Genomic DNA, 25,342 nt, shown 5'->3' with positions numbered 1-25,342 from the left:
TACTAACAAAATATGGTGAAAAAGGATTCGAAATACCAAGTAGGAATTATGTATATCCGGAGCATATGTCTCACCGATAAATAAATACCCGTGCGAACTTATAATCAGTATCTGACCGTTAATAAGAATGACAAGGATTCGACGCGCGTCTAAACAAGCCCTCGTATTTAGTCCGCGATACTCTGTTCATAGCAGTGACTACTACACTATTAGAAGGATAACTTTTTGCTCGGAGGCCGTTGGTAGACGTCAGTAAACTTAGCACCAACGTTGGACCCTTATACGCGTAATATTTTTGAAGACTAAATCGATTATAATTGTGGTTATCATATGGCTTTCTAATGGTAGTTCTATAGTACAGTAAGTTCTTCTTTATCCTGCTGTTTTTTATCCTAATTCGGCGTTCAATATTACATTTGTCACTGCAGTAGGCCCTGTTAATTCCAAAACACACGAATTACAACCTTTGTCAGGTCGTTTCTTTTCTTGATTCCGGCTTTGATCAAATTTGTTTTCGGTGAATAGGTGTAACATGTTTTGCGTTGCTTAGCGGCTAGTTAACATTAGATCTTGAAGCAATTTTTGTCGAACTTAAACTACTGCGTATACCGAGGTATATGCTCCAGGTCTAAGCAGCCATTTTGAAACTTCAGAAGCCAAAGTTAAGTGGTTATTTTGTTTCTTCCTAAGCGCGGCAATGATATTTCTAACTGCTTAGGGTGTAGCTTAAGGTGAAACAGATACTGAAAATTCATCTTTTTTAGAAATATCCATTCATTAAGTTTCACTTTCTATTGAGTCTTGCGCTTTCTTCTTAATATAAGAAACACAAACCGGTCAGAGGTTTCGAATAGTCCTTTATGTACACAGGACACTTCAGTCTATAGAAGTTTTTGTGTGGTGATACAGTAATAACATGTTTGCATTCTACAGGAGAGGGACAGAGGGAGGGAGGGAGTCTGCCGTAGACCCACGTAATTTTTGCGGCAACAAACGAGCCTCTCGGAAGCAATGCTTAAAAACGGACGTAAAACCTGACACCTTTCTTCCCATTAATATGACCGTTTAAAGTAATACTAGCCATTCGTGTAGGCATGAAAGTACTGCTGTAACAGATGACTTGAACTAATACTTCATAGCCAAGTTTATTAAACATTCAATATTTAAATTGAATATGTTGCACTGGAATTTTTTTTATCATTTACTGCGAATGTTGTATCGCACTTTAAACTGGATTTAAAAAAAAAAAACGATACATACACCGATCCCGGGAGATTTCAGCGCTTGAGGGCACGGTACACCTTCGGTCAAGCGCCTTTTGAACTGAACCGTAGGTCAAGTGAGCCTGCAGATAAAACGAAAGCAATTGATGATCGTTTGCTTAATTAACATCTATCTATTCATAGGCAAAAAAATATGCAGGTACCGATTATTGAAATGTATATACTATCACCATTCTCTAATCTTGCCAAAATTATCTAGCTTATCATTGATCAGTTGGTATTAATTGCCTCGCTACATGCTTTAATATGGGCAAGCAAAGCTTAGAAATGACGGTGAACTGATTACAGGTCGAGTTTAGAACGTCCATTTTTCAATTCAGCTTATAGCGTATACCTTTCAAGCGAATTCACGAAGGTAGTTCTTATAACTTTTATAACATTATTACTATTCGTATGATAGAAGCTACCTAGTGACCTTTCGAGAACATGTTTGCTCCGAATAGTACTAGCTAGTTCCATAATTTACATTAAATTAACGCAAGCTGAAAGGGAAACCGTTGTGAGCTACTAGCGTACAATTACGCTTTTCATTTTGTGAGATCATTTTCAATGGGTACACATTAAGGTATAAATTGATATAAACAGCAAAAAACCATATAGAACGAACAAAAATAGGAAGAAATTTTGCATCGCATATTAACTATTTACACTCTTATGAATAATCAGTATCGTCATCGTAGAATGATAAACCCATTCCAAAAAGTTATTGGCATCAATTTTTCGCGTGTTATTTATCGCGCGTAAATTAAATCACCTTATAGTATAACCCACTTATATAAACCTACATATGCCCACTTCTGTTGTATGTGTTATTTAGTAAGTAAATGCTGCTATTCTTTGAGACCGTACCTAACAACGGGCACTTTCTTGTCGCGGCTAATTAATTCATGTCGGTAATTTCCAGAAGTATATTTCCAACTAGAGGCCTTACGATTTAGCTTGTCAGTGTTACGCCCGAGAGTTTGAATAAACAGGATTTATTATATTTGAAAGTTGAACCTAGAAGACAATAATAGGTAACTAAACACATCTTTTGAAAAAGACGAATTATTGTGAGCTTCAGGCTGTACGTTTGATGTTCCCGTGAACGAGGTCCGGGGCACCCTCACCTCACCTGGCTATCCCCATGGGTATCCAAACAATGCCCACTGTCGTTGGAACTTAGTTGCCCAATCCGGTAACATAACACTTGTCGTTCTCAAGTTCCTCGTTGAGTTCAGCATCGATTGCGGGTACGTAACATCAGTTAATTTAACGTAAAGTATGCATTTATTGTTATTTATAGGATTAGAGAAGTATAGTGTTATAGCAGATAGCGGGTTTATTTGTGTACTGAACAAGCCTACGAGTGGCCCCTCCAGGTAAATCGAAGGACAACAGGTAGAGACGTGTTAAACGTTTAACACGCTGTGAGAAAGTTACGGCTATTTCTCTCAGTCCAGTCGCTTTTACTGAAAACGAAAAACATTTTGTGACGGCTTTCGCCAGCTATCATTTTGATTGGCAAAGCAAATGCGTCTAATAGAATAGACTGTGTCCAATAGATACGCGTACGGCATTACTACCATGATGATTTTTGTGCCGATTCCACTAGCAGGTACGACCATTTGAAGATTTCTACCGGACGACCAAGTAAACGACTGCAGACCTTTTGCGGAACAAACCTTCCTGAAGGCGAGGTCATCAAAACAAATTCATCTATTGTTACTTTAGAGTTTGTATCGGATTCAAACTTTAACGATAACGGCTTCAAGATTGAATACTTCACAAACACCGTCAAAGACATCGCAAAAGGTACCATATCGCACAAGAAAGGTATCAAGGTAAGGTCGAATTAGCGGTTGAGAGAGAGCAAACAAGTCATTTAGTAGACTAGAAACGATTGCTAGTTCAAAGCCACATCACACAAGGAGGAGGGGAGTTATGCGTATGGGCGAGAACAAGAAAAAGGTGTTTGGCAAAGCGAGAAATAGGTCGAGCATCTCTGGCGAGAAAATGAATCAGAACTAGGTACGGCATCGAGCTATTTTGAGCGAATGTTGCAGACAATACAAAACTAAGCAAATCCGTTAAGGATATCCTAGTAAGAAAACGGTACAAAAAAAATCATATATATTCCTCAGGGCGATTATGTGGATAGTGCTGTCCTAACGCTATAGCCTGGCCAAAATCCCGGTACCCTTTTTCACATTATCTAAAATCCTGCTTCGTCTTGTTTCTTACACTTGTAATATAGTATCTCAGTTTGATATTCTTTTTTAATTTTTTTGTTTTTACAAAATTTGAATTTAATACTGTTCGTTTCATAGCCGAAAATTTAAAGGGTAAGATTGTTTTCAAGGGATGTTATGATAAAAATTTTAATGTTCGTTTTCTCTACGAAAATAAAACAAAGGTTTCAGAAATATTTAACCTAGTTACAGTCATGTAATAGGCAAACAGCAAAGGTGGAATTTTGTGAGAAAAGTAGAACAACTATCTTTCGGAAATGGTGAGCTACATGAACATATGTAATATGCTGTGATTGTAAAGGCCCTTTTGTTGGCCCTATGGAGTGTGAGTGTAGAGGGAATGGAAGAAATAGTACGGTGTTTTGCTGATTATTGTGGTCCGGGTAATAATGCAAGAGGTGTAATGTTTGTGAGAGTAATTATTGTTTAAGTTGTTTTTTAGTTCGAGAAAAATGTAGTATTCGTGAGGAGTGATTTAAAGTCGCATGCCTCTCCGCATAACATAGAGCTCACAAGTCACAATTAGCAGTCTCGTTGAGTCCGATATAAGTGCGACACATAGCAGATGAAGATTTTAGACAGAAAACCCACTGCCCAAATTTACTCCGTGTCCATCCAAACGTTCTATGTTCAAACCTCTAGGTGATCTTGGATTGAAAAAAGATGCTTGTACAGGAACTATACAAGTAGGCAGTTAATTTTAGATAAAAAATAAAAATGTAGAATTTTCCCGCTTGTTCATCTGAGCCACCTGAGTACATTTTTGAAACAGAGCCTACTGCAGGACAAGCTTGACAAATACCAACAAGCGCATCTTTGTTTGGCTACTTGCTTTTTGCTCTTGGAGCTTAACGTTTCGAACTACTTTTCATTGAGGTGAGAGAATTTGGATTGTGACTATAACAGTTGAGGTCACGCAATTACCGTCGTTACGAGTAAACTGCTTTATGCTCTTAATGAAGCTAACAAGAAATAATGAATGATAAGTTCTCATAGTAGCACTGTTAACGGTTGTTATAGTTGAAGCCAAGCGTTGTTCTGCTATTTCGAAATAAAAAGTGCTTTCTTATTAAAAAAAAAATAGGCTAAAATAACGGTAGACTATCGTTCACGGGAAATAGAAGGCCGAGAAAAAAGTACCTGAAGGTTACAGAGTGCGACTTTATTCAAATGTATGCTAATAAACAATTTTTATGTGAATATTTGCAGGCACATCATGCAATCGGGTCCTAACAGCCTCTCGGGGGCAATTCTCCTCTCCAGGCTATCCGGTCGCGTATACGGCCAACGAGCACTGCGAAACGTTATTGTCGGTTGAGGCAGGGCACGTAGTTTCGATCAATTTCGAAGATATTGCGTTAGAAAGCAGTACGAAATGTGAAGGTGATTTCGTCGAACTGTTTGATGGGACCTCGACGGGTATGTAAACTTATTCCAGTAATAAGTTTAATAGTTAATTTACAGCGTGTTAGTTTTTTATATGTATACTAGGTTAAGATGGAATGAAATGTATAACAATATCAGTATGTCAGATTCTCTTATGATTAATCCGAGCCTGGATTTGAGTTTATTATCTACCATGCTGGACATATTTATCTATTGTATACGAACATACTCTGTTGAGCTAAGGATAGCTATTAGGAAAATCTGACACACTTTGTGCGTGGCATAAGCACAACAAGTAGAGAAAAGTTGATTGAGAGATACTTGAGGGTATTGACTCATGTTTCTCAGATAGTCCAGATAGTATACAGATATGAACTTTTCATCTGCAAGGTGTTGGCTAGTTTATTCAATCACGCTATCCAGAGAGGGAGAATCTACAGATACTTTCAAAATTGTAAAAATCCAATAATTAAATAATAATAACAACTCCAATAGTCAACGGAAAAACGACAACGGTGAGTCGTCTATGACTGTTCTATGACTGTTTGAACGTATATACAACAATAGCTATACATTTCATGTGGCTCAAGATTTATTTGGGTTCTGCGAAGAACTGGGCTGTTTTTCGCAAATTAAAATAAGCTTTTTTTTTTTTATGATTCGTTTTAAACATAACTAGGTTGTCAACATGCCGTATATCAATACGCATGCTCAATGGCGGTATAGCTTCGCTATAAAAGCGGTGATCAGATAAACTGAAGTCTTACGTCGCATGGAGTTTATTAACATGTCTTACATTGATAATGACCTTAAAAATATATCGTTTGACTGGTACCGATGTTTTGTCTTTCTCAAGCGGAAACATTCTACAGTCTCTCATATTAAATCCAGCCTATTCAGTTCAAAGCTAAAGCTAGTTGGAATAGTAATACAAGAATATAGTAATCGATAGAAATCAACCAATGGCGTTTATAGCATAATATTTCCATTATAAAAAAATGTTTCCATGGAGTTTTAACCTGTGCACACAGATTGATAGTAATGCCTATAGTAAAGTAGGGACGATTTCGAATACACAGGACTATCAATAGTAATGACCACAAAAACAACCTTACTTGTGATCCCTAATGATCGACGTTTACGTTCGTTTTATGCCAACAGCGACTGGCACCCTTTTGGTGGACCGTGTAGAATTATTTGCTCAAATCTATGCTACATGTAATGCTGCGTAGTCTTAGTCTCATTTGTGAAATGCTCTTGTGACGGTTCGCGCTTTACGCCATGACGAGATCGATTATGCTTGCGAATATCTGCCAGTAGGACCTATCAATTTTTTACCTGCCTGTAGCAAATCAAGCAGAGCAGAAGCCGTCATTTTGCTTTCCTGGCAAGTTTTCCTTCCGATAAACGGGTCCTTATGTAAAATGATTTCTTATTCTAAGCGTAACATTCTTCAGTTATGTTGTCTTTCTGATATCTTTGCCTGAATTAAAATGACGTCTGCTCCATCAAACCTCTTCTATGACTTCATTCGATAGCCTTTCCCATACTTAGCTAAAAACAATAGTTTTATAGATCATTTACTTTATTTATTCATTTATTTTTTAGCTATTTTTCATCTATAAAATAACTATGCCCTAATAATGCGTGTTATATTTGCTATACAATAATTTTCGACTTCAAAATTCTCGACACTTTAGAAGACACTTCAAATTTTTTCCAAAATTTTCGCAGTCCAGTAGCAGTAGGTTTACACTGTTACTAACTTGCTAAAGAAACACCTCGTGAAAATACGTTTCATGAAAACATTTATATCATGGTGATTTCGGCATCTAATGCTTTTTGTGTCTAGCATATCGGGTGCGGCCATGGTGAGCCTCGAAATGGTCGGACACTTCCCAATATTAGTAAAAGCTGTCTCATTTATAGAGTAATGTCATAGTCATAGAAATGGTTTGAGAACGTCTTCCGTTTAAGATTAAAAGATCTGCCGATCCGGATGGGTTTCATCCGGATCGGCAGATGGATCGGATTCATTTCCGTTTCGTTCTAAATAAATTATGGCACACTTCGACAGGCTATTTCACATAGTGAGAATAAGTTCTGATAATAAGTTAGCGATGTGGAAAGAAAAAGAGCCCATTCTAGAACCAAACTCATTTACGGCGGAGGCAAAAGGTCTGCCTTCGCAATGTAGGCTTAGCTATTGCTCAACGTTTACGCGGAATGAGCCCCCACCGGGATCGTCAAATTATAAAATCTACAGTCTCGACTATTGCTGACAGCTTAGAAAAATCTGAAATAGAATTTCTTAAGGCAAAAAAAAAAAGAAAACGATTTAAAAGCTGGATCAAATCGAAGGGGCTTCAAATGTATAATCCTGGAATTTTGTCTTCGGGACGAAATCGCCTTTGGCCGATAACGTTGCCTATGTAAGCCACGATGAGCTTGTCCCAATGTTTGCAATGCTCTAGTGGGCTGGTGTGCTTTTTTACGCATCTGAATTTTCAGGGTATCAAACTTATTGCCAGCCACAAGATGTGAGTCAACTGGATTTTTCGTGTGTGGCGTGCTTAAACGGAACTCCGATTACTCTAGGCACGCTGATATAGTTTTGTTCCTGATTACTATTAACAAATATTTGCGAATTTATATACAAGAAAAAAAAGTTTGCGAACTATTTGTGGTCGAATCGAAGTAGAAATAGCCTATCACCGAAGAAACATTTAGTCATATTTATTCTAAATAACAACGACTTATATAATCTCGCAATTGACGAGATAAATTTAAATATAAATTTAGTTTTCCCTGTAAATTGGGGACGTAAGACGTATTCTACTTAACAGATCGTCAGATGTAAGCGACAGTTACCTTTAATGCTAACATTATATAGTTTACTTAAGTTTTCATCTGATCACTGTTTGACTGTAATTATCTAAAGGTATATTTGCCTTAAAACATGTGCGTCTATATCAAAAAGCAACAGCAGCGCATACCGAAATGTTTGCCTACCTTAAAGGTTATCTCCAGATAAACAATATATTTTTCATATAATAGCATTTTGTTGACCTCTTGCGCTGAGGCTCTACGGCACAGCCAAGAAAGCAAATCAGAATACGCTTCAGTAGAAAAAAAATCGATAAATAGGGTAAAATTATAATACGAGAAAGACATCGAGCTAGAGATTTCGGGGATATTCGAAATTGGAAAATTATCTGCAACCGAATAGGAAAGAAACAGAACACGCGTGGTACATTTTCTGTGCAGCACAAATAACCACACGATATGATCCCTTTCAAATTCGCAATAGATTCAAGTCAGATTTCGAAAGCTGCGAAAATGTAAAACATTACTGACATTTTCGATTTAGTCGAGGCTGTGCGATTTTTAAATTACTTTCGAATAGGACCTTCTGTAAAGATCCATACATATTATGTTTGTTATGGCTCACTTGATAACCGGCCAGGCATTTCCGAGCGTAAGCTCCCCATTACTAGCAAGAAGCCGAAGAATTGCCATGTTTCCTTTAGCACGAATTGTAGACTAACTAATGTGACAATGATCTAAAAATTAACATCTTTTGCACTTCTTTTCTAACCAATAGAACCACTCGATCGTTTACATGCGTGGCATCTATGTTTGCCCCCTTGACGCTAATACAACCCTAACTGCTAGCTAGTGAATGATGATGCTGCTTTTCCAGTCACAGTACCATCGCGCCTTTTTAGTTACTGATAGGTAGTCGCCAGATTATGAACACCCGTCTATAGGCCAGCAGACAGGACAGCTACGTATATTACAACCCAATATGATTTTGCGATGCGTGTTTGATACCTGCGCCTCACGCTCGTCGGACAACGTTTAGCGGAATGAAGCGGTCGATGTAGGTAGTAAATTAACGGGCGACCACAAGATGTCGCCGCTGGCAAGCTAGTTCAACCGAACAGTTACTATGGTCATTATTCTAAAGAGCAGTACTACAGCTACAATCAGCACTAGGCATGACAAACGTTCCAGCTTAAACTATAATCTAGCGTTCACTATCGTTAAGCACAGCTTGAGATGAACTGGGTAGTATAAAGTTAAAGGGTGAAACACGCGACATTCTACCAAAAGGCATATAACTAACACCCGATAATTAACTGAAATAGCTTTCTGCAGCCGGATTTGTTCGTTACCGCGTCTGTGGCTTCGTCCACATGGCTGCTAGACGAATATTTATAATATGTATATCGAGTCTTTGCTTTTCTCCTTTGCAAGAACCGGTTCTGTCGCAGGTATCGCTGCTAGTTTTACGTCTCCTTAAAGCTGTTGCTAGAGGCCATTAGACAATTACGACAGATCGGTTCGACACCTATCTGTGGTCTATCTTCTCTCCGACAGTTACGGCGAACTTCGACGCAGGTCACTTACGAGATAACAGGATATATATATATATATAGGAGCTTATAATTCTAATGAGACAGCAGATTTGCTTGTAGTCGCCTTCTTTAAGCCGTCTTTACGACTGATGTCACCGTAGTCGCCCGCTGGTCGTAATCGTCACTACAACCAGTATCGTCCTGCAGGTTGATATGATTGGATTTCAAATGCGCAATAGTTTTAGAGGGGACGTAGCAAGGGGCTCACAGGACGGAACCTCACGTCCGCAAACAAAACAGTCAGCCACTGACAAATTGCAATGATTTTTGCTTCCGGTTTCAAGACATTTCTAGAAGCCTTTTCGTAGATATCGAGTTAAATATGCTGAACAAACCTGACCCACGTTACAAGTAGAATTTTGCTCTATGCTGCTCGTGCGTCTTAGGGAGGATAACACTTTCACGCTTTAATCAAATGTCCGTGAAATCAAGTCTAATGAAAATGTCTCTTGCTAAATCTGTAGACATCGTACACCTATATGCATCTATGAATTTTATGGGAATTTATGATAAATGTTCTGTTAGTCACACAGATGTCATTTTCATACTAATTTTTAGTGTTTTTCAAATTCATGTACGATCAGCAATTTTCTCCATGACGCATAATGTCCAGAGCTCTTACCTTTTTTTTTTTAGCCCTTAGCGCATCTTGCCGAAGTCACATTTTATTTATTATTACAATATTGATCGCACATAATATTTGAGGATGAATGGATAGCTATAACTAATGCATCACATTGTTTATGTTTTATATTTTTTATACGAGCTATATAATAATTTTTTCAACGTTACTGTTATATACATATCATATATTTTACTGCATTTTTAACTTCGTTGCTCTTCATCCTGTCTCTGGTAGTATAAGTTTGAGCCCCTGGTTTTCTTGGAATACAAACTATAATAACCAATGATATGATTTAAATCAATCGAAAAATAAACCGCGTCGATAAAAGCCGCACGCCCACCTTCATCTCATGTCATCGCTGACCTCCTCGTTCTTAAAGCCATTTAAAATTGTGGACATTCTTCTGAATGGTGGCAAGTATCGAACATGTTGTCAACTACGACAACGTCAAAGACCCTAACAATTAGAGAGCTAATTTGGGTCTCTTTAAGAGTCCGAAAGAAAGAAACATGTTAGCCAATGGCCTTTCTATGGACTTGAGGCCCTAAAGGTTCACGTTAATATTAATATACATCATCCTTACGACTACACATGTCGGGTGTGAAAAGAAATCAGCAATCAAATTAAAAAAATAACACCTTCCATTTTTAAAGGATCCGCTGTAACAGTCATTATAACGAACCACTGTGACCTACATATTTACCTAGTTAGTTGCTTATTTTTTATTTTTATTATACATAGTTCGCAAAAAGCTCCGCGTAATTATTATATTACGACGCACCCTTTTACATCCGTAGACATACTGTCTATGGTAGAGATGTAAGCTGAATAGTTATTTCTTTGGGAAAAAAAATGGGAAAAAACTTGATTCTTCCGCAATCACTGAAAAAAAAGTTGTTAATCTGCATTTTTTATCGCAGATGTTTCTACCAAATTTTCACTGTTGAACATATGTAGCACCAATCCGGCATGAAATTAATTCCTGAGCTCAGACAGGCCTTTTAAAGACTGCGACATGGTACACATAAGCAAATAATCATTTTTGCTAACTATTACTATATGATTTATAATCTTTTAATAGAGGTAATTTATTTTCAAAAGGCACTCAAGGAAATTTTCTACTACCCTACAGTCACTTGTTAGCCATTAAATATAACTTGGTATTATATGAAATTGGTAATTTCGCTGCTTTTCTGGCTTCGTCAAGAACAGAGCACGTAAATGAAATACACGCTGTGGCATTGTCAACACACGAGTTGTGTGTGAAACGAGCGCAATAAATAGGATGAGAAAATGGTCAATCTCCACTCTCGGACGATCTAACCATATTTGGGTATCTAACAAAAGGCCTCTGACAAGTGAGTCTGGGTTGCTCCTTGGGATGGTTCCCTACTTGTTCTGCTACTCATGTATTATAGCATCTTTTCCGCTTCCTTTATCTTTGGCATCCTGTTTTCTCTATGCCACAGTCGATTTTTCTTTTTGACTTTCTCGTCGTAGGGTGGAGTTTCGATCAAGACTAGGGGAAGATCTATGCTAGCAGTGCGATAGGCCGGCCAGATGAATGTGGCTAACCTATACGCTTTTTGGAGGAGTTTCTTGTTTGATTCTATGTTTAGCGCCTTATTCATCCATATAAATATTCCAAAAAGGGTTATTGATCAGGCGAAAGACATCAGCGACTGGCATTTCGCGGTCTGTATATGTTCGGCTATTGAATTCGTTATTTGGCTTTTCTTAGTTGTAGCCATCTTAGCATGTGATTTGCCGTTGAGTAGTCTCTCTAGGTGCACCTTCAGATATCTTGCCCTGTTTACTATCTTGATTTGTCTGCCGTTCAAGTGCAGGTTGATTTGCCCTATTTTTTTTTTCTTTCCAGTGAGTAGAATCCTCTCGCTTTTCTTTAGGGTCAGGTAAAAGCCTGAACTCAGCATTCATTTTGAGATAGCGCTCAGAGTCTTGGAACTGTATAGTTCCGTTTCTAGCGCAGGTATGGCTTGAAGCACTATGACCAAATCGTTCACATACAGAACATAATCGTCATGTACCTAGGTTCCCGGCAAAGAAGCTAGGTCGTTTTACGCTAATCTCTATGTACAAATAATGCCATAAAATAAATTAGCTGCTCAGTTTTTGACGACACATGTCAGGGTAGTTCAGATGTAAGTATATAATTGAGTTGCCTCCAAGTCAAGGTTGTATGGAACATGTGGTAACTTCGCTTGCGCTTGAAGTGCATTAATCAGGAAAGCAGTACAAGGCATGCTTGTGCACTAGCAGATTTTCTGGTTTTGTTTCGGTGATCAGTATATTACGTGTTTCACCTGATAAACTTAGCGTCACGTGAAATAATTTAGGTTCGAAATCACAACCGCAGATTTTCCCGCTCAAATGGGCTAATCCTCCTTAACCCCAAAACTCCTAAACGGCTGTAACACCGGATGTAAAGCTCGAAACAATTCTCTTTGACATGTTCCTTCTCATCAAATGCAAAAATAAATAGTGTTATTAATGCGATCAAAATGAAAGGTGGGAGAAGATCTGTCTCTCTGCACATATACGCAGTAAGGCTGAAGAGGCACGTGCAAACTACATAGTGTTTCTAACCTCATCTTTACAGGACCTTAACTTCTTCTTAATCTCATCATAACAGGACAGAGGCTCGATTTTGTCAGTACGGAAGGCATGGATGCGTAGTGTAGACCGTGCAGCTATAAAATCATCAAAATAGACCTGTTTTGACGAGTGGGCAGATTAGATAGATATGGTAGTATAGCACTGGATCACCGTAACACAGGAAGTGTACGTACATCCCACTACCATTCTCGTTCTGTGTGAAGCAGACGTAATCGGATCGTTAACACATTATTCATCTCTGAAGAAGTTTTTCATGCTTTCAATTTTTTCCGAACTCCGTTATAAACTATTCAGTATTTACCCCGATATTTTTTACTCACTATATCTTAATATGATATTTTAAAGCACACATCGTATACCTATAGATTGCGACGTTTTTTGAAGTATTCAGCGCCTTAGCCTAAAATCCATTGTTCATATTATAGCATTTGATATTTACGACATATTTCGTCTTATTGTTTTCCCATCCCAACGGATATCCTCGGTTACGCATTGTTCCAGCAGTACATCGTTGCCGAGCTTTATTCCAGCGGAGGTTTTAATTCTTTTAAACTTCAAAATTTTCACGTAGTCACGTACTTAGATATTGATGTACGTTCCTTAATCTACGATAAAGCTCCGTAAATTTACATTAAATGCGCCTTAAAAGAAACATCCCGCCGTTGGATAAGAACGAAGGCGAGCTTTTTTTAATCATAAATGCAAAATATACGTTACTAATACAGGAAACAGAACGAGAGGGATCACAGGTGACTGGTTTGCTATTATATGTATACTTAGCGATCTCTTCTATTAGTGCTTACATTTGAAACGAAAGTTATCTGTTCAACTTGGCAGAATAAAAGTTTGTACGCGGGAGGATTTGATGATTAATGCGTTCGGAGTATAACGTTGACGAACAAATTCGAATCTAGTTAATTTTTGAACATAAACGTTCTTTGAAATTTCGCTATTATCTTGTGTATGTCAGTTACTTGTTTTGACTATAATCTATATGGTGATTTTCATCATAATAAGAAAAACTTTTGCAAAGTATGTTAGCTAGCTAACAGCTGTTGCTAGATGCGTATTGTCTCTGTATTGAAAAGACGATGCTCGATGTTGTTTTCGGCTAACGTGTGCGTCAGGGAAGTGTCACCATAGAATGTTGTTTGCTAGATGGAGCATATAATAACAAACGGGCCGAAAATGTTCCAAGTAGGCCAAGCTGAACATTTTACGACGGATTGCAGGTTCCCCATCGCTGGGCCGTTTCTGTGGGAAAGCGCGAGTACGCGGACTGACCACTTCAACAAACAACGCATTGATAGTTTTCCATTCGGATGACGTCTTTCAAGATGCCGGATTCAACGCGACCTATGAAGCGATTAAGCCTGGTGTCGACGTAAGTATCACAATAACTCGTAGTAAACAGGCAGTATATAAGAAGTACTTGACAAGCATTGAGTATGATCGGCGTAAAATGATGATATCTTGTCGCACCTATACACGCTTGCAGAATCTCTTAGCGATCGATGTCCGCCAGCTTTTTATTCCAGGCTTCAAATTGCGTTTTGGCGTACGACTTGCGAACGTTCCTAGTGTTCGATATAAAGCTTAAATTTGATCTCAATGAAATTTTAAAGCTGAATGCGACCGGAAGGAAATCAAATACGGGGTGAACACACGTTTCCTCTATTGCAGGATAAATGGTCGATAGATAGCACGCGGTACATTTGTCATGGCTGACAAATGTTAGAATGCAGTGTTATAAGTTATCCAGGCCTTTACAATGGCTGCCCGCACAGAACTGGCTGGTCTGGGAAAACAAAAATATATTCCCTTAGATTGTCTCGCTTTTTAAGTGGCTCCCGTAATAAAATGATACAAGTGTATATACCATTTTATTGTTTTCATACTAAGGTGTTAGCGAGGTGCGACGCAGTGACTGAGAACTTTGAGACGGTGCTATGTCTAATTTTGATGAATATTAAGCTAGGAAAAAATTGGCTGTGTGAACAACCAATCATTCAGGCGTAGTCCAAATAAAAACTAGATCATCACGGCTGTCAGCCTGCAGGACTCTCCTGCCAGAGACACACCGAATTCTAAAGCGGCTAAAACGCACATTTGTCTAGTATTCATCAAGTTCAAGGCGATCCTTATCTCCGTGTTGAAAAATTCAGTTTCTAAGATTGTATTAAGGGAAACTCGACCTTGGATCTGTTGCAGCTCCAAAAAAAAACTCCTGCAAGGGAACAGAGTGATGGCAGATGCTGGCCAACGTTTAATTTTACCGTCAGGTTTAAGCGAGGGGATTAGATCGCTGTTGCTAATACTCCAAACCTTGCAAAATCTCTTCTATGTCAATAAATTACTCTATCTAGCAGGGAATATTGCATCCAACGAGCATACGGTAATCTTGTATGCAACGCTGATACACAAAAAAATTTTCATAGGCATTAATACGATTAAAACCTCGTAGTACGTTTCTCTGAGCGTAACGATCCATCCTCTTGCTTTTAGCTCGCCTTTGTACAGGCATAGGATATCGCCGAACCTTGAGAAGGTCTCACCTCTAATAACTTCGCGCAACTTTTGTCGTACATAACAAGGAAAGTTCTTTTGGACACTATAAGAGAAAGGGGCTTTTTTTGAATTATGCTTCTGAGTTGTTCGGGGCTCACAACAGTAGTACGTTTATTATTTTCTAATCCTCGGTAGACTGTGTATCGTTAAAAATTTTCCGCTCTCCTACCCGAGGGTTGGTAAACCTAGAGGAACTGAAACCGGCGCACGCTACCTCTTATGATGAGCGCTGGGTTTTTATTACTGCAGCACAACCGACCTATGTATTTGTTTGCGTAGAGAAAATCGAAGTCATCGATTCTAGCTATCTATAACAGCTGTCTTCAGTAACAATCTTAAGACATAGGTGCTAACTTAGGAGCGGACTGACGCCTACGTTTGGCACATCAAAGCGATGCAAAATCGTACACGAAAGAGTCGGACAAATTAAACCGCCGTACTGCGATGCGCTTCGCGGCTTACGATTTCCATTATATATTCCTGTGGAGAACGGGACTGTCAGGAGCCAAACGATAATTGTATGTGTAAATAATAGGAGCGTGTATGGGTTAGATGCCCCAGCCGTTTGTGCTCGCGTATTCTTTTCTTAAAAAGCGAAGGGTTTTGTGTGCTTTTATATATAAAACAATGTGTGTAGCGTTAACTTGAACTTGAACAAAATGAAATGGGAAAAACCAAGTGATTCCTTGGTTCTTATTATATTTTCCGCATAAGAAGCTTATAAATGTCCTGGATTTAGAAAATCAACAGTTGCTGGTTTTAGCTCTGGGCACGTCATATATTGGAAAATCTGTCAGTTAAGGCAACATAAATATTGTAAGGAATTAAAGGTTACATGGGAAACGCCTACATTGACAAATATCATTTGATCATTATTGTGTTTCAGGTGACGCTGGAAGGCCCATGCGGTGTTACAAGGGGCTCCGCGCACAATGGAATGCTGACTTCTCCAAACTGGCCGAAGAAATATGGTGCAAACCAAAAGTGTCTGATACGGTTAAATGCCACCCGATCTCGTCTGATAGAAATTTCATTTGAATATTTCCTTCTTGAACGGTCTCCTAATTGTGCCGCAGATTTTTTCGAGATTCACGACAAGGGACCCGCAGAAAATTCTCTAGATTCTGGTAGGCACGACATGTCTTTCCCAAAATATCGACTCGGTTAGTTATGAAAACTAATGCTCAAGTACAATTAATGCACCCCGTATTGCAATGCCGACCTGCATTGCCTGTACTTTGCCTTTTAAGTACAAATTGTGTGCGGGCTTTATGCTAATCTTTTTTCATTGTGTACAGTTTAACTAGGTTTTGACAGGTACTGCACAGTGTGCTTTGATATTTTCTCTGAGATGAAACTACAATATGTCAAAGGACATAACAGTCATGTTCGAATACATGTTGTACGCTCGAACGGTCAATTTTTTTACCATTCTAATATCACTCTTTTAAGTCCATGGTGAAATGGTAGTTGGACACATCAACGAGATGATCCTGGCTTTTTGAAACTATCTGGTATACGCTAGAGTAAACATTACTTAAAATTACTATAGGGGGGTGGCACTACCTGATAGGTTCGAAAAAATTATAATTTTAAAAAAAAGGTGCCGATCGATCAGTACTAAGGATTGAATTCAACCGTCTACCGAGTTAGCCATGTTGTTATTATCTGTCGCCAGTCACTGCTTGTTTTATCGAATTTGACTATGTGAGAGCGTAGTATGCCGGTGTCATCTGGAAGATATTAGCAGCAAGGGTAGATAAAAAGATAGCTTGAGAGGTTTCAACCCCCCACAAGGGAAGTTGGATGTTGTCACAACCTTCACGGCCTCGCATCCTTCCGTTTATTATTTCTCCATGAAATAGGATGACAGTGAACATATAAACTGGATGGCTCGATTTTATCTTTTGTATGAAACGAACGAACCAATTGTGCACACACTTTTACTTCAAAAAAATTCATCGTAAATTATCGCAGATTGCTAGTTACTTCTCAGACTAGCAGTGGTTTGCGTCCTATGAACATAACATAATAACTTGCTTAATTTAAGATACATAAAATGAGCTTTCCCATATCATAAACAAGGTTCATGGACATGGACTTCTATTTTAGACATGGAGACCTTTATGGCCGAGTCCGGCAATTTAATAGTGTTGGACGATTGAACAAATGCAAACCTGATCATGCTATTTATAAACATAACAGTACGTTGTTCATAGGATATTAATTGATTTCCTCCAGGCTGGCGCCCAGTGTATCGACTATGCGGAGACGGCGTAGCTAGGAAAAAGGTAGTCTCGTCATCGAACGAGTTACAACTCGTATTTTCTAGCGACGGCTTCAGCGAAGTGGGAGGTTTCAAGCTGACCTACCGTATGGTTACGCCTGCAGGTGAGATTATAGAGCACCCATATAGAGTTTATGTCCATATCAGGACGCCAGGCGCTATTTGTATTTTTTTTGCTGAACGAACGGTGCCAATACAAGTTAATAGTATTATTTAAATGCTATCTGGCAAATGCAAAAATGTTATTTTTTTAATTGTACTATTCATTTATAGATAATTTCCCTCTAATAAGGGAGGAACAACGTTCAGAGGCAATTTTCGTGTAGGAATAAATTACCTTTTACAAATCAATATTATGTCACTTCATTCGTTTCCGCAACAACTTTTTTCTATTTTCAAAATACTAGGCCTGATTAACAGAGCACCTATTATAAATATATTACCGAGGAAAATGTTATGATCGGTTTTCGTATAAAATGCTTTAAGAAATGGGATTCTGAATTATTCTTTCTGGAATATACGAGGTGTTCGGCTGTATATCAGAAACTTCAAGTGGAGATCTGAAGTTGCATAGAGAACACTCACCTTTGAAGCAAATGAGCGTTCAAAGAGTCTAGTTCCCTTTCATAGTCAAGAGCTTTAAAATGATAAAGTGAATTGTAAATATAGAAGCGCTCTGCGGCGACGACAATTGGCCATGCGCCCAGAAATTCATTGATAAAACCGATTTTAACTTAAATGGCTTTTCTGACAAACAGAATGGACCCATTTGTGCTCAGAAAACCTGAGGGAACAAACGACGGTGATGAAAAACCCGTCTCATCCCCTGGAGGTGACAGTTAAATATGCTGGGTTCTTTACGCCTTAGGTACTTGCTATGGGCGTTTAACATAGTCTTCGTAAGTTTGGAAAGCTATCTGTGCGGGCTTATATTCCACACGTACGCTAAAAGGATCCAGCGAGACAGTAAGGGCAAATTCAGTTAAATCCGTTACTTTTTACATTCTTGTAAGCGCAGATACGTTTATAATAGACCGTAAGGCACTCTGTAGCCATTGTATGAAATTAGAACGCGTTAGGTTCTTTCCCCAATGATAAAACAAAAAAGACAAATGCTCTAATTGCTGCATTGTTTTTATCTACTGCAATGAAGCCTGGTTAAGATAGGTTGCCGTTAATTCGGTGGCCTGTGTTAAAGTGGCAGGAAAAGTCCGTCAAAAAATAAACAGTACGGAGCGCAGATGTATCCTTTAAGCGTGTAGAAAATATAGCTGGGCATAGTCTATATCGTAAATACTATTCCTTTCACATTATGACCGCAGGTTTAGCCTTTGTACAATGAAGTGAGGCAGAAAAAAGTCTAGAAGTCTTAAGCTTCCAATCAGCCCGATACATTGCGTCCTAATATTGTACCTTAATGTAATTATATATTGCCAGTGGAAAAAGTAACCGAGGCTCCGAGCATGGTTCCACTGCCCCTGCTACCTCCGGATACGATGTTTCGACAGGTGTTCCCACAATCAATCGTGAGCCTGAAGTCAGGTGAAGAATATGCCGTTCAATGTATGCCGAAAAATCTAAATGCGAGGTTGACCTGGTGAGTACAACATCTCCCTTTACCCACCTGTTAGCTGTACTTACACGCGTATCTAGATACAACAACGCTCCTTGCAGGCTCTACGGATAAACCTAACTAGATTGTAGTTTGTATACGTGAACTTGTAAAAAAAGAATCGAAACGACAAATTTTCGAGGAGCTAATATAGACTCAATAATTCTGCAAGAAACAATCATGTGAATATAATTTTACGTCCAGCTATACCGTCGATATAAGGGCACGTACTTTAGGTAGGCCTAGCAAGTGCAACGCAACAGATCACTACTATGTGCGATCAGCGACAATTCATTTTACACTAGTAAGTTGCTCACTACCAACGACTATGGTGAACGATACCTGCCAAGAGCGGCCCCTTGACACACTGGGAACAGTGAAGTATTAAGTAAAAGTAAGTTGTCAGTAACGATCTTGAAGTAATGACAGCGAGAAAGATACACTTCGACAGTAAAACATCTTGAACTTTGGTGCCATAGTACGCTGCCGTTTATTGTACGATAAAAGTTAGAAAAACAAAATCCGATACATCTGGCGTACTTTTTCTTAGAGCATAACGCAACTTTGTTTTGAAGTAGGGCCCAATAGGCTTGCTCACTTATATCAAAGGCCAATATCGCTGTAAAGATATAATTGATCACTCACTTCCGTACCGAGAATTTCAACTCTTTTTCTCCGGATTTCGATGAGATGTTCGTCACTACATCCACAAATTACATGCATATATATATATATATATATATATATATATATATATATATATAGTAATGTTTCAATAATTTTCTTTCGTGTTGCGTATTCTTAGACAACTTTTCATGAAAAAAAAATCAGTAGTTTCTAGTACTCTAATGAATTCAGTATGCATGTTCATAGGCACTTGCGGTTTCATAATACACAGATTAATTTCGAAAAAAATGATCCATGCGGTTAAGACTGTTTTGTTTTAAGTATCGCTGAACAAGAGTAAAAAACCAGAATTGAACAATAAACTAGAAGTATTACAGGACTTTAAATGTACAAACCGACCTGCTGCTAAGTAGTGGTAACCGTAACTTTTAGACAATTCTTGTTCGAATGAGACACATATATCACATAGATTATAAATCGCAAAAGAATTTTGTATCACATGTTACCAAACCTGTCTGTAACCACGTGCTTAAAGTGTTCTCTGTATCGATGATAATGGCTTCTAAAAACTTGTTTTGCCGACAATTAACTCTTTGTATAATCTGTCATCCTAATAGCAGCACGGTTCAAAGGTCGTCGATACAAGAAGAACAATCTGATCATTTGACAAGACGACTATTCCTCAAGCTTTTTTAATGCGTACAAAAGGACACACGAATAATTTCGACTGCTGTCCTAAACGGCTTGTTTCTGACGTCGCGTACGCGAAGCATGAGTTGAGTGCTATTCGTTGGCCTACCTTATTTTACGAGAGCCGTTGCTGTAGTCAGCTGTTCATTTTACCTACGTTACCAACGGAAGGTTACTAAAAGGCATACGGTGCTACATATAGGGCATAAGAAATCGCGCTTGCAGATATCTCACCTGATCTCTCTGTTTTGTTGTATCGTCGGATGACTTCACTGCGTATAGGTACAAGGATGGCGTCCCGCTCTTTCTAAATTCGACACTTTCCCCGTATTTGGAGTTCGCGTCCGAGTTTGTTCTGTATATACGCAAGATGCACTCCGAAATAGCGGGGAACTTCCGCTGTGCACTCGAGCTCCAAAATAAACGAAGTGAAATGACGCTGCAGCTGAGTCTTATCGAGCCTGTCATCGAACAACAGAGCCTCCCCTGTAATTTTAGTAAGTATTGATCATTTGGCCATATTTAGCAGTACACGAAATGCATCCAAGCTTAACCGATGGCTTAACATTTTAGATATTTGTTCTATATTTATAGCAGATGGCTTCTATGCAATAGCTAGAGCACAGCTTTTCTTAACCGTTCAGAGCATTCTTTTGTTTTTATTACTAAATCCATTTTTTGACAAATGCTGCGGAATAAAACATCTGGATATTTCGAAAGTGAAACGTTGTTTAGCTCAGGCTTCTTGACAATCGAAGACACCAAGATAAAGCGAACGTAACAAACGTGTTTTTTTTTTTTTGCCGTTTTTCGTGTCGACGATGAACATAGACCGTTCCGCGACTAATCTATACTTGAACTGTACAACCAGTAATAAACTATAGGTGAATATATATGAATATTAGACAAGTCTTAGGTAACGCTAGAGGGCAGGTTTAAGGGAATGAAAGCATCGGGTCTGTTGTCGTCTTCTACATATTTATTCGTATTCATCACTATAAAACTCCTCAATATGGTTTGCTTCAATTCAGGTGTCCGTCCATTGAAAGACAAGAACAGTACCTCCGGCGAAACCCCGTTTTTCAGTTGCATTGCACGTCATCGTAACAGACTTAAGCTAAACTATCGTTGGTTACGGAATATGCAGCCCCTTCGCACCTATGTTCAAGGCAACACCGACCCTGGAAACAGTAGCACATCCGAGATAGTCCACAATCGTTTTCGGTCCACTTTAACTCGTAAGTAGATGACAGTATCGAATTTGAGATATTAGAACGTTAAAAAAGTTCGGGTAACATCAACTAATTTCAAACGCATGCTTGGCTAGATACGACACGTCTACACCCGAGGATATAACGTCAAAACAGAGAAACCATTGTATTAGCTCACAATACATTTAGCTACATGGAAAACTTGACGGCACGTATGCACTACTGGTAACACCGTAATGTCGTGTTTGCCTATCTAATAACTACATATTTACGCTTTTCTCTGCATGTTGCATGTGTTATGCTAATGAACGACGCTATTGCCACGTATCCAGAGGGTATGTTATCATTTGTCACATATTCCACTCAAATATATATGCTCGTGTCCTAGTTACTCGCTTTGTCCGTCATATATAGACTAGGAAAATACCTAAGATAAAATGAACCTTCGAAAACCGCTACAGCTACCAGCAATAAATGATCTGAATCTTCGCAAAAGACGCTTGAGCCCATTATAGCGACGCTCTTATATTTTATCTGTTAGATGGCATGTATATCAGAGAAGCTTCGTGGACGGATAGCGGTGTCTACTCGTGCGTCGTAACCGATAGTAAAAACAACTGTTCGCTAAAGACGTCCGCTGTTCTTCGAGTGAAACCCAAGGATAATATGAATGACGGTTAGTTTGAACACATCCGGTAGACACTGTTTAGAAAATGAAATAAAAATAATTAACGAAGTAGCTTCCAATCGCATAGTGCTCACTCAATTAAGACTTTCTGGTGAAGCCATTATGTTCATCTTCGTCCCTGGTATATATATACATAATATATATATAGTTTTTTTTTCTAACGCCAAAAAAGACCCAAAGACCGACTTTTACCGAAGGAGTCGTAATGGTCGTGGTATCCTTATCGCAGAATTGCTATACAGAATTGCGGCACCTGTCTACGCATTACAATAGAATAATGTCGGATCCGCTGCTTATAAAAACCAGCTTAAAGCGTCGAGTCGAGTTCGTTGTTGTGTGCTTTTATTCAAGCTATTATTGCTTTTATTGTGTGCTATTATTAGACAACCTTTTTGGCATAGTAGGCCGCCCTTACACGGCGTGCTCTTTACTGCCTGTAACAATGTACAAGTCCATGCCAAGGGAAGCATATTATTTATATATATAGATATATATGTAAAGTTAAAATGATATTACAGAAGGAAATGTTCGATTGAACATTGGATACTGTCAAAGGAATTGGTGCTTAAGCTAATTGGTAGATAGGCGGTACTAAAGCATAGGTTGAAGGGTACTTGATGATAAAGTTATCACCCGAATCATAACTAGGATGTAACCTGGACGATTAACAAAAAACCGAAATATATACAAATAGTTTTTTTTTTTTTAACTATCATAGTATTCTCTTTTTTTCTTCGACTGTTAATATTATTTGTCACTATTTCTTCGGTCCCGGCCTAAGGTCAGCAGGCGTTTTTAAAGTGAACTATCGAAATTTCGCATATGAAAATTCCAAGAGCCAAATTACATTAAGTTATTAAATTGAGTTTGAAACATTCTCACTCTGCCGTGTTAATACCCTCCTGGGTACTTCGTGGAGAACACTTAGCCGATTTTCTCACACCAATTGTTTCATAATAGTCTATTTCCTGATAGGCCATACGCGACTGCGACATGATCTCTTCTCTGTAGGCTTAACATAATGGAATCATCATGCCCATAAACTCGATTGAGCCGTTATTGATTTTGTTCGTATTGTAGTGTGCGGCAGACCGAAGTTCGCATCGGTGTATTCCCGCGTAAACCATGCACAGAACAGCAAAATTATAGCCGGTACCACAGCCCGGATCGGAAGTCATCCTTGGATGGTGATGCTATGGACTCCAAAAAAGAAGGCCTTTTGTGGAGGATCATTACTCAACCAACGATGGGTAAACACTTTAGCCCGATACGTGTCCAACGGATGAGTATAGTATACGCGTGACATAGGCATATGCTGTGCTGAACATGATTTTTTATACGGCGGTAAACCTTAGATATTATTAGAAAATGTTTCCACTCAACGCGTTACGGTAACAACGCGAGGTAATTAGTGATTTGTTACCGTACTACATGTATACGAAGCGGAATAATATAGTATGTAGATATTAAATGCGTAATGCAGAGATTTCTTGAGCTATATATAAATCACTTTAGAACCACTCTCTAAATGTTTATACTTGTAGGTAAGTGCATATCGGAATTAGAACGAAGCAAATACGCAGCTGTTGAAACCCGTCTGACTCATAACACTAAATATATAGCCACAAATAATACGAAATAAATTACTTTCGGCTTTGAAGGTTGAAATGACCTCAAATAGGGAATAGCTTACCGACAATTAAGTAAATTAAGGCCGGCTATTAAGCAAGGCTCAAATAGTACCATGCTCCGTTAACAGGCAGTCTAGACGAGTAGCGGCTATACAAGCTAACGCTTAACCGAGTTCCCAAGCTCACCATATGGAAAGACGTTTGGCAATGAAAACGAAGCGTCAAATGTACACGTTAACTACACGGACCAGTGTCCAAATTTACCTTCCCAGTTTAGCTGCGTCTGTTGATACAATGTCTATAGCAGTAAGACTATAAAATCTGACATATAGTCGTATATGTGATGCAAATAAAATTAGGTGCTGACAGCAGCCCATTGCCTGGTGAATTTCCATGAAGACGGCAACGACATAAGTCTCGCTCTTGGGAAACACGATCAGACGAAGGAGGAAGATAACGAAGTTATAGCAAAAATTGAAAAATTCTACATACACCCGTAAGTAATATTAGCGTAGTTTCATTAATGCACGTGCTTACCGTCAGAGGTAACACTATTATTCAGAGTATCGATTAGTATAGTTCGTCTGTATTGCGCAAGCTTGATAACCGAACGTGTCGCTGGGGTGGGGGGGGGGGGGGTCGCCTGGGGTTCGGCTAAGGATACGAATCACGACTCCATACACAAGATCCGATCCGAGATCTAATTTCATTCGTGCGAGTGAGTGCTTGTTAGAAAGATGCATACGCCCACTGACACCCCAACCATATTTAGCATGATATATAAAAGTAATATGTTCACCCATCTTAAATTATCGTTCTTCATTGCCTGTCGCGGCATTCAACAAAACGAAGCTGGCTTTTAGGCAGCCTCCCGCACGTCCACTTAATAATTCCGAGTAAATATTCCTTAATGCTAACCCAAGTGACTGGGTTTCCATGGCAGTAACGTTATACAGCAAAGTAAATGAATCAAGTAAGGGCGATAGTTGATTTGACGTTTGATAGTTGAGTTGTAATCAATTAAACCCAGAAGCAAAATAACGTTTGGCGACAAAATATTGACCGACGTTTTTGCGATCAGACGTCAAAATGTTGTGCTTAAAAATGTGCTTGACTCATACGTGTCATTTGCAGTGATTTCGACCCATCAACGTACGACAGCGACCTAGCCTTGATTCGAATGAACATCGAGATTCAATTTACAGATTATATTATGCCGATTTGTCTTGGCGAAGCGGATTTTATTCGGAAGACATTTTTCAATTATAAGGACCTACGGTATGGCGCCGTGGCTGGATGGGGAAAGCTATCGGAAGGCGGGGGTCAACCCCGGTTCTTGCAAGAGATTAAGTTGCCTCTTGTTGAACCTGACAAATGCCGAGCTTCCACTACGCATCCGGTAGGAACTTTTCGTTGGCATATGTACTAGCCGATAGGATGATTCG

General features: G+C 38.9%; 1 protein-coding gene and 1 long non-coding RNA gene across 10 annotated transcripts in view; one reads left to right on the top strand and one right to left on the bottom strand.

Moving 5' to 3' along the window:
• The window catches only part of LOC111246622 (mannan-binding lectin serine protease 1-like), an 87,198-nt gene that overhangs the window by 60,299 nt on the left and 1,557 nt on the right, over positions 1–25,342 (top strand). For 5 of the 9 annotated variants that reach the window (XM_086984380.1, XM_086984377.1, XM_086984379.1 and 2 more), the window contains 13 exons: positions 2,347–2,515; positions 2,878–3,077; positions 4,724–4,933; positions 13,816–13,967; positions 16,038–16,278; positions 17,393–17,542; positions 18,876–19,035; positions 20,650–20,864; positions 21,399–21,605; positions 22,120–22,254; positions 23,347–23,516; positions 24,257–24,393; positions 25,032–25,296. In XM_086984380.1, coding sequence (XP_086840506.1) covers positions 2,347–2,515; positions 2,878–3,077; positions 4,724–4,933; positions 13,816–13,967; positions 16,038–16,278; positions 17,393–17,542; positions 18,876–19,035; positions 20,650–20,864; positions 21,399–21,605; positions 22,120–22,254; positions 23,347–23,516; positions 24,257–24,393; positions 25,032–25,296 — 2,411 coding nt within the window. The remainder of the gene's footprint in view (positions 1–2,346; positions 2,516–2,877; positions 3,078–4,723; positions 4,934–13,815; positions 13,968–16,037; positions 16,279–17,392; positions 17,543–18,875; positions 19,036–20,649; positions 20,865–21,398; positions 21,606–22,119; positions 22,255–23,346; positions 23,517–24,256; positions 24,394–25,031; positions 25,297–25,342) is intronic. The other 4 variants (XM_086984376.1, XM_022796509.2, XM_086984382.1 and 1 more) reach the window with 4 other exon arrangements.
• On the bottom strand, positions 1,130–20,742 carry LOC147756705 (uncharacterized). The gene is made up of 2 exons (XR_015324385.1): positions 20,602–20,742; positions 1,130–1,345 (listed from the first exon to the last, which is right to left on the bottom strand). It is a non-coding gene; the product is annotated as an uncharacterized LOC147756705 (long non-coding RNA).

Source organism: Varroa destructor, unplaced genomic scaffold (assembly GCF_002443255.2).
Source record: "Varroa destructor unplaced genomic scaffold, Vdes_3.0 BEIS01000003.1, whole genome shotgun sequence".
Lineage (NCBI taxonomy): Eukaryota > Metazoa > Arthropoda > Arachnida > Mesostigmata > Varroidae > Varroa > Varroa destructor.
This window is presented reverse-complemented; position numbering and strand designations above follow the sequence as displayed.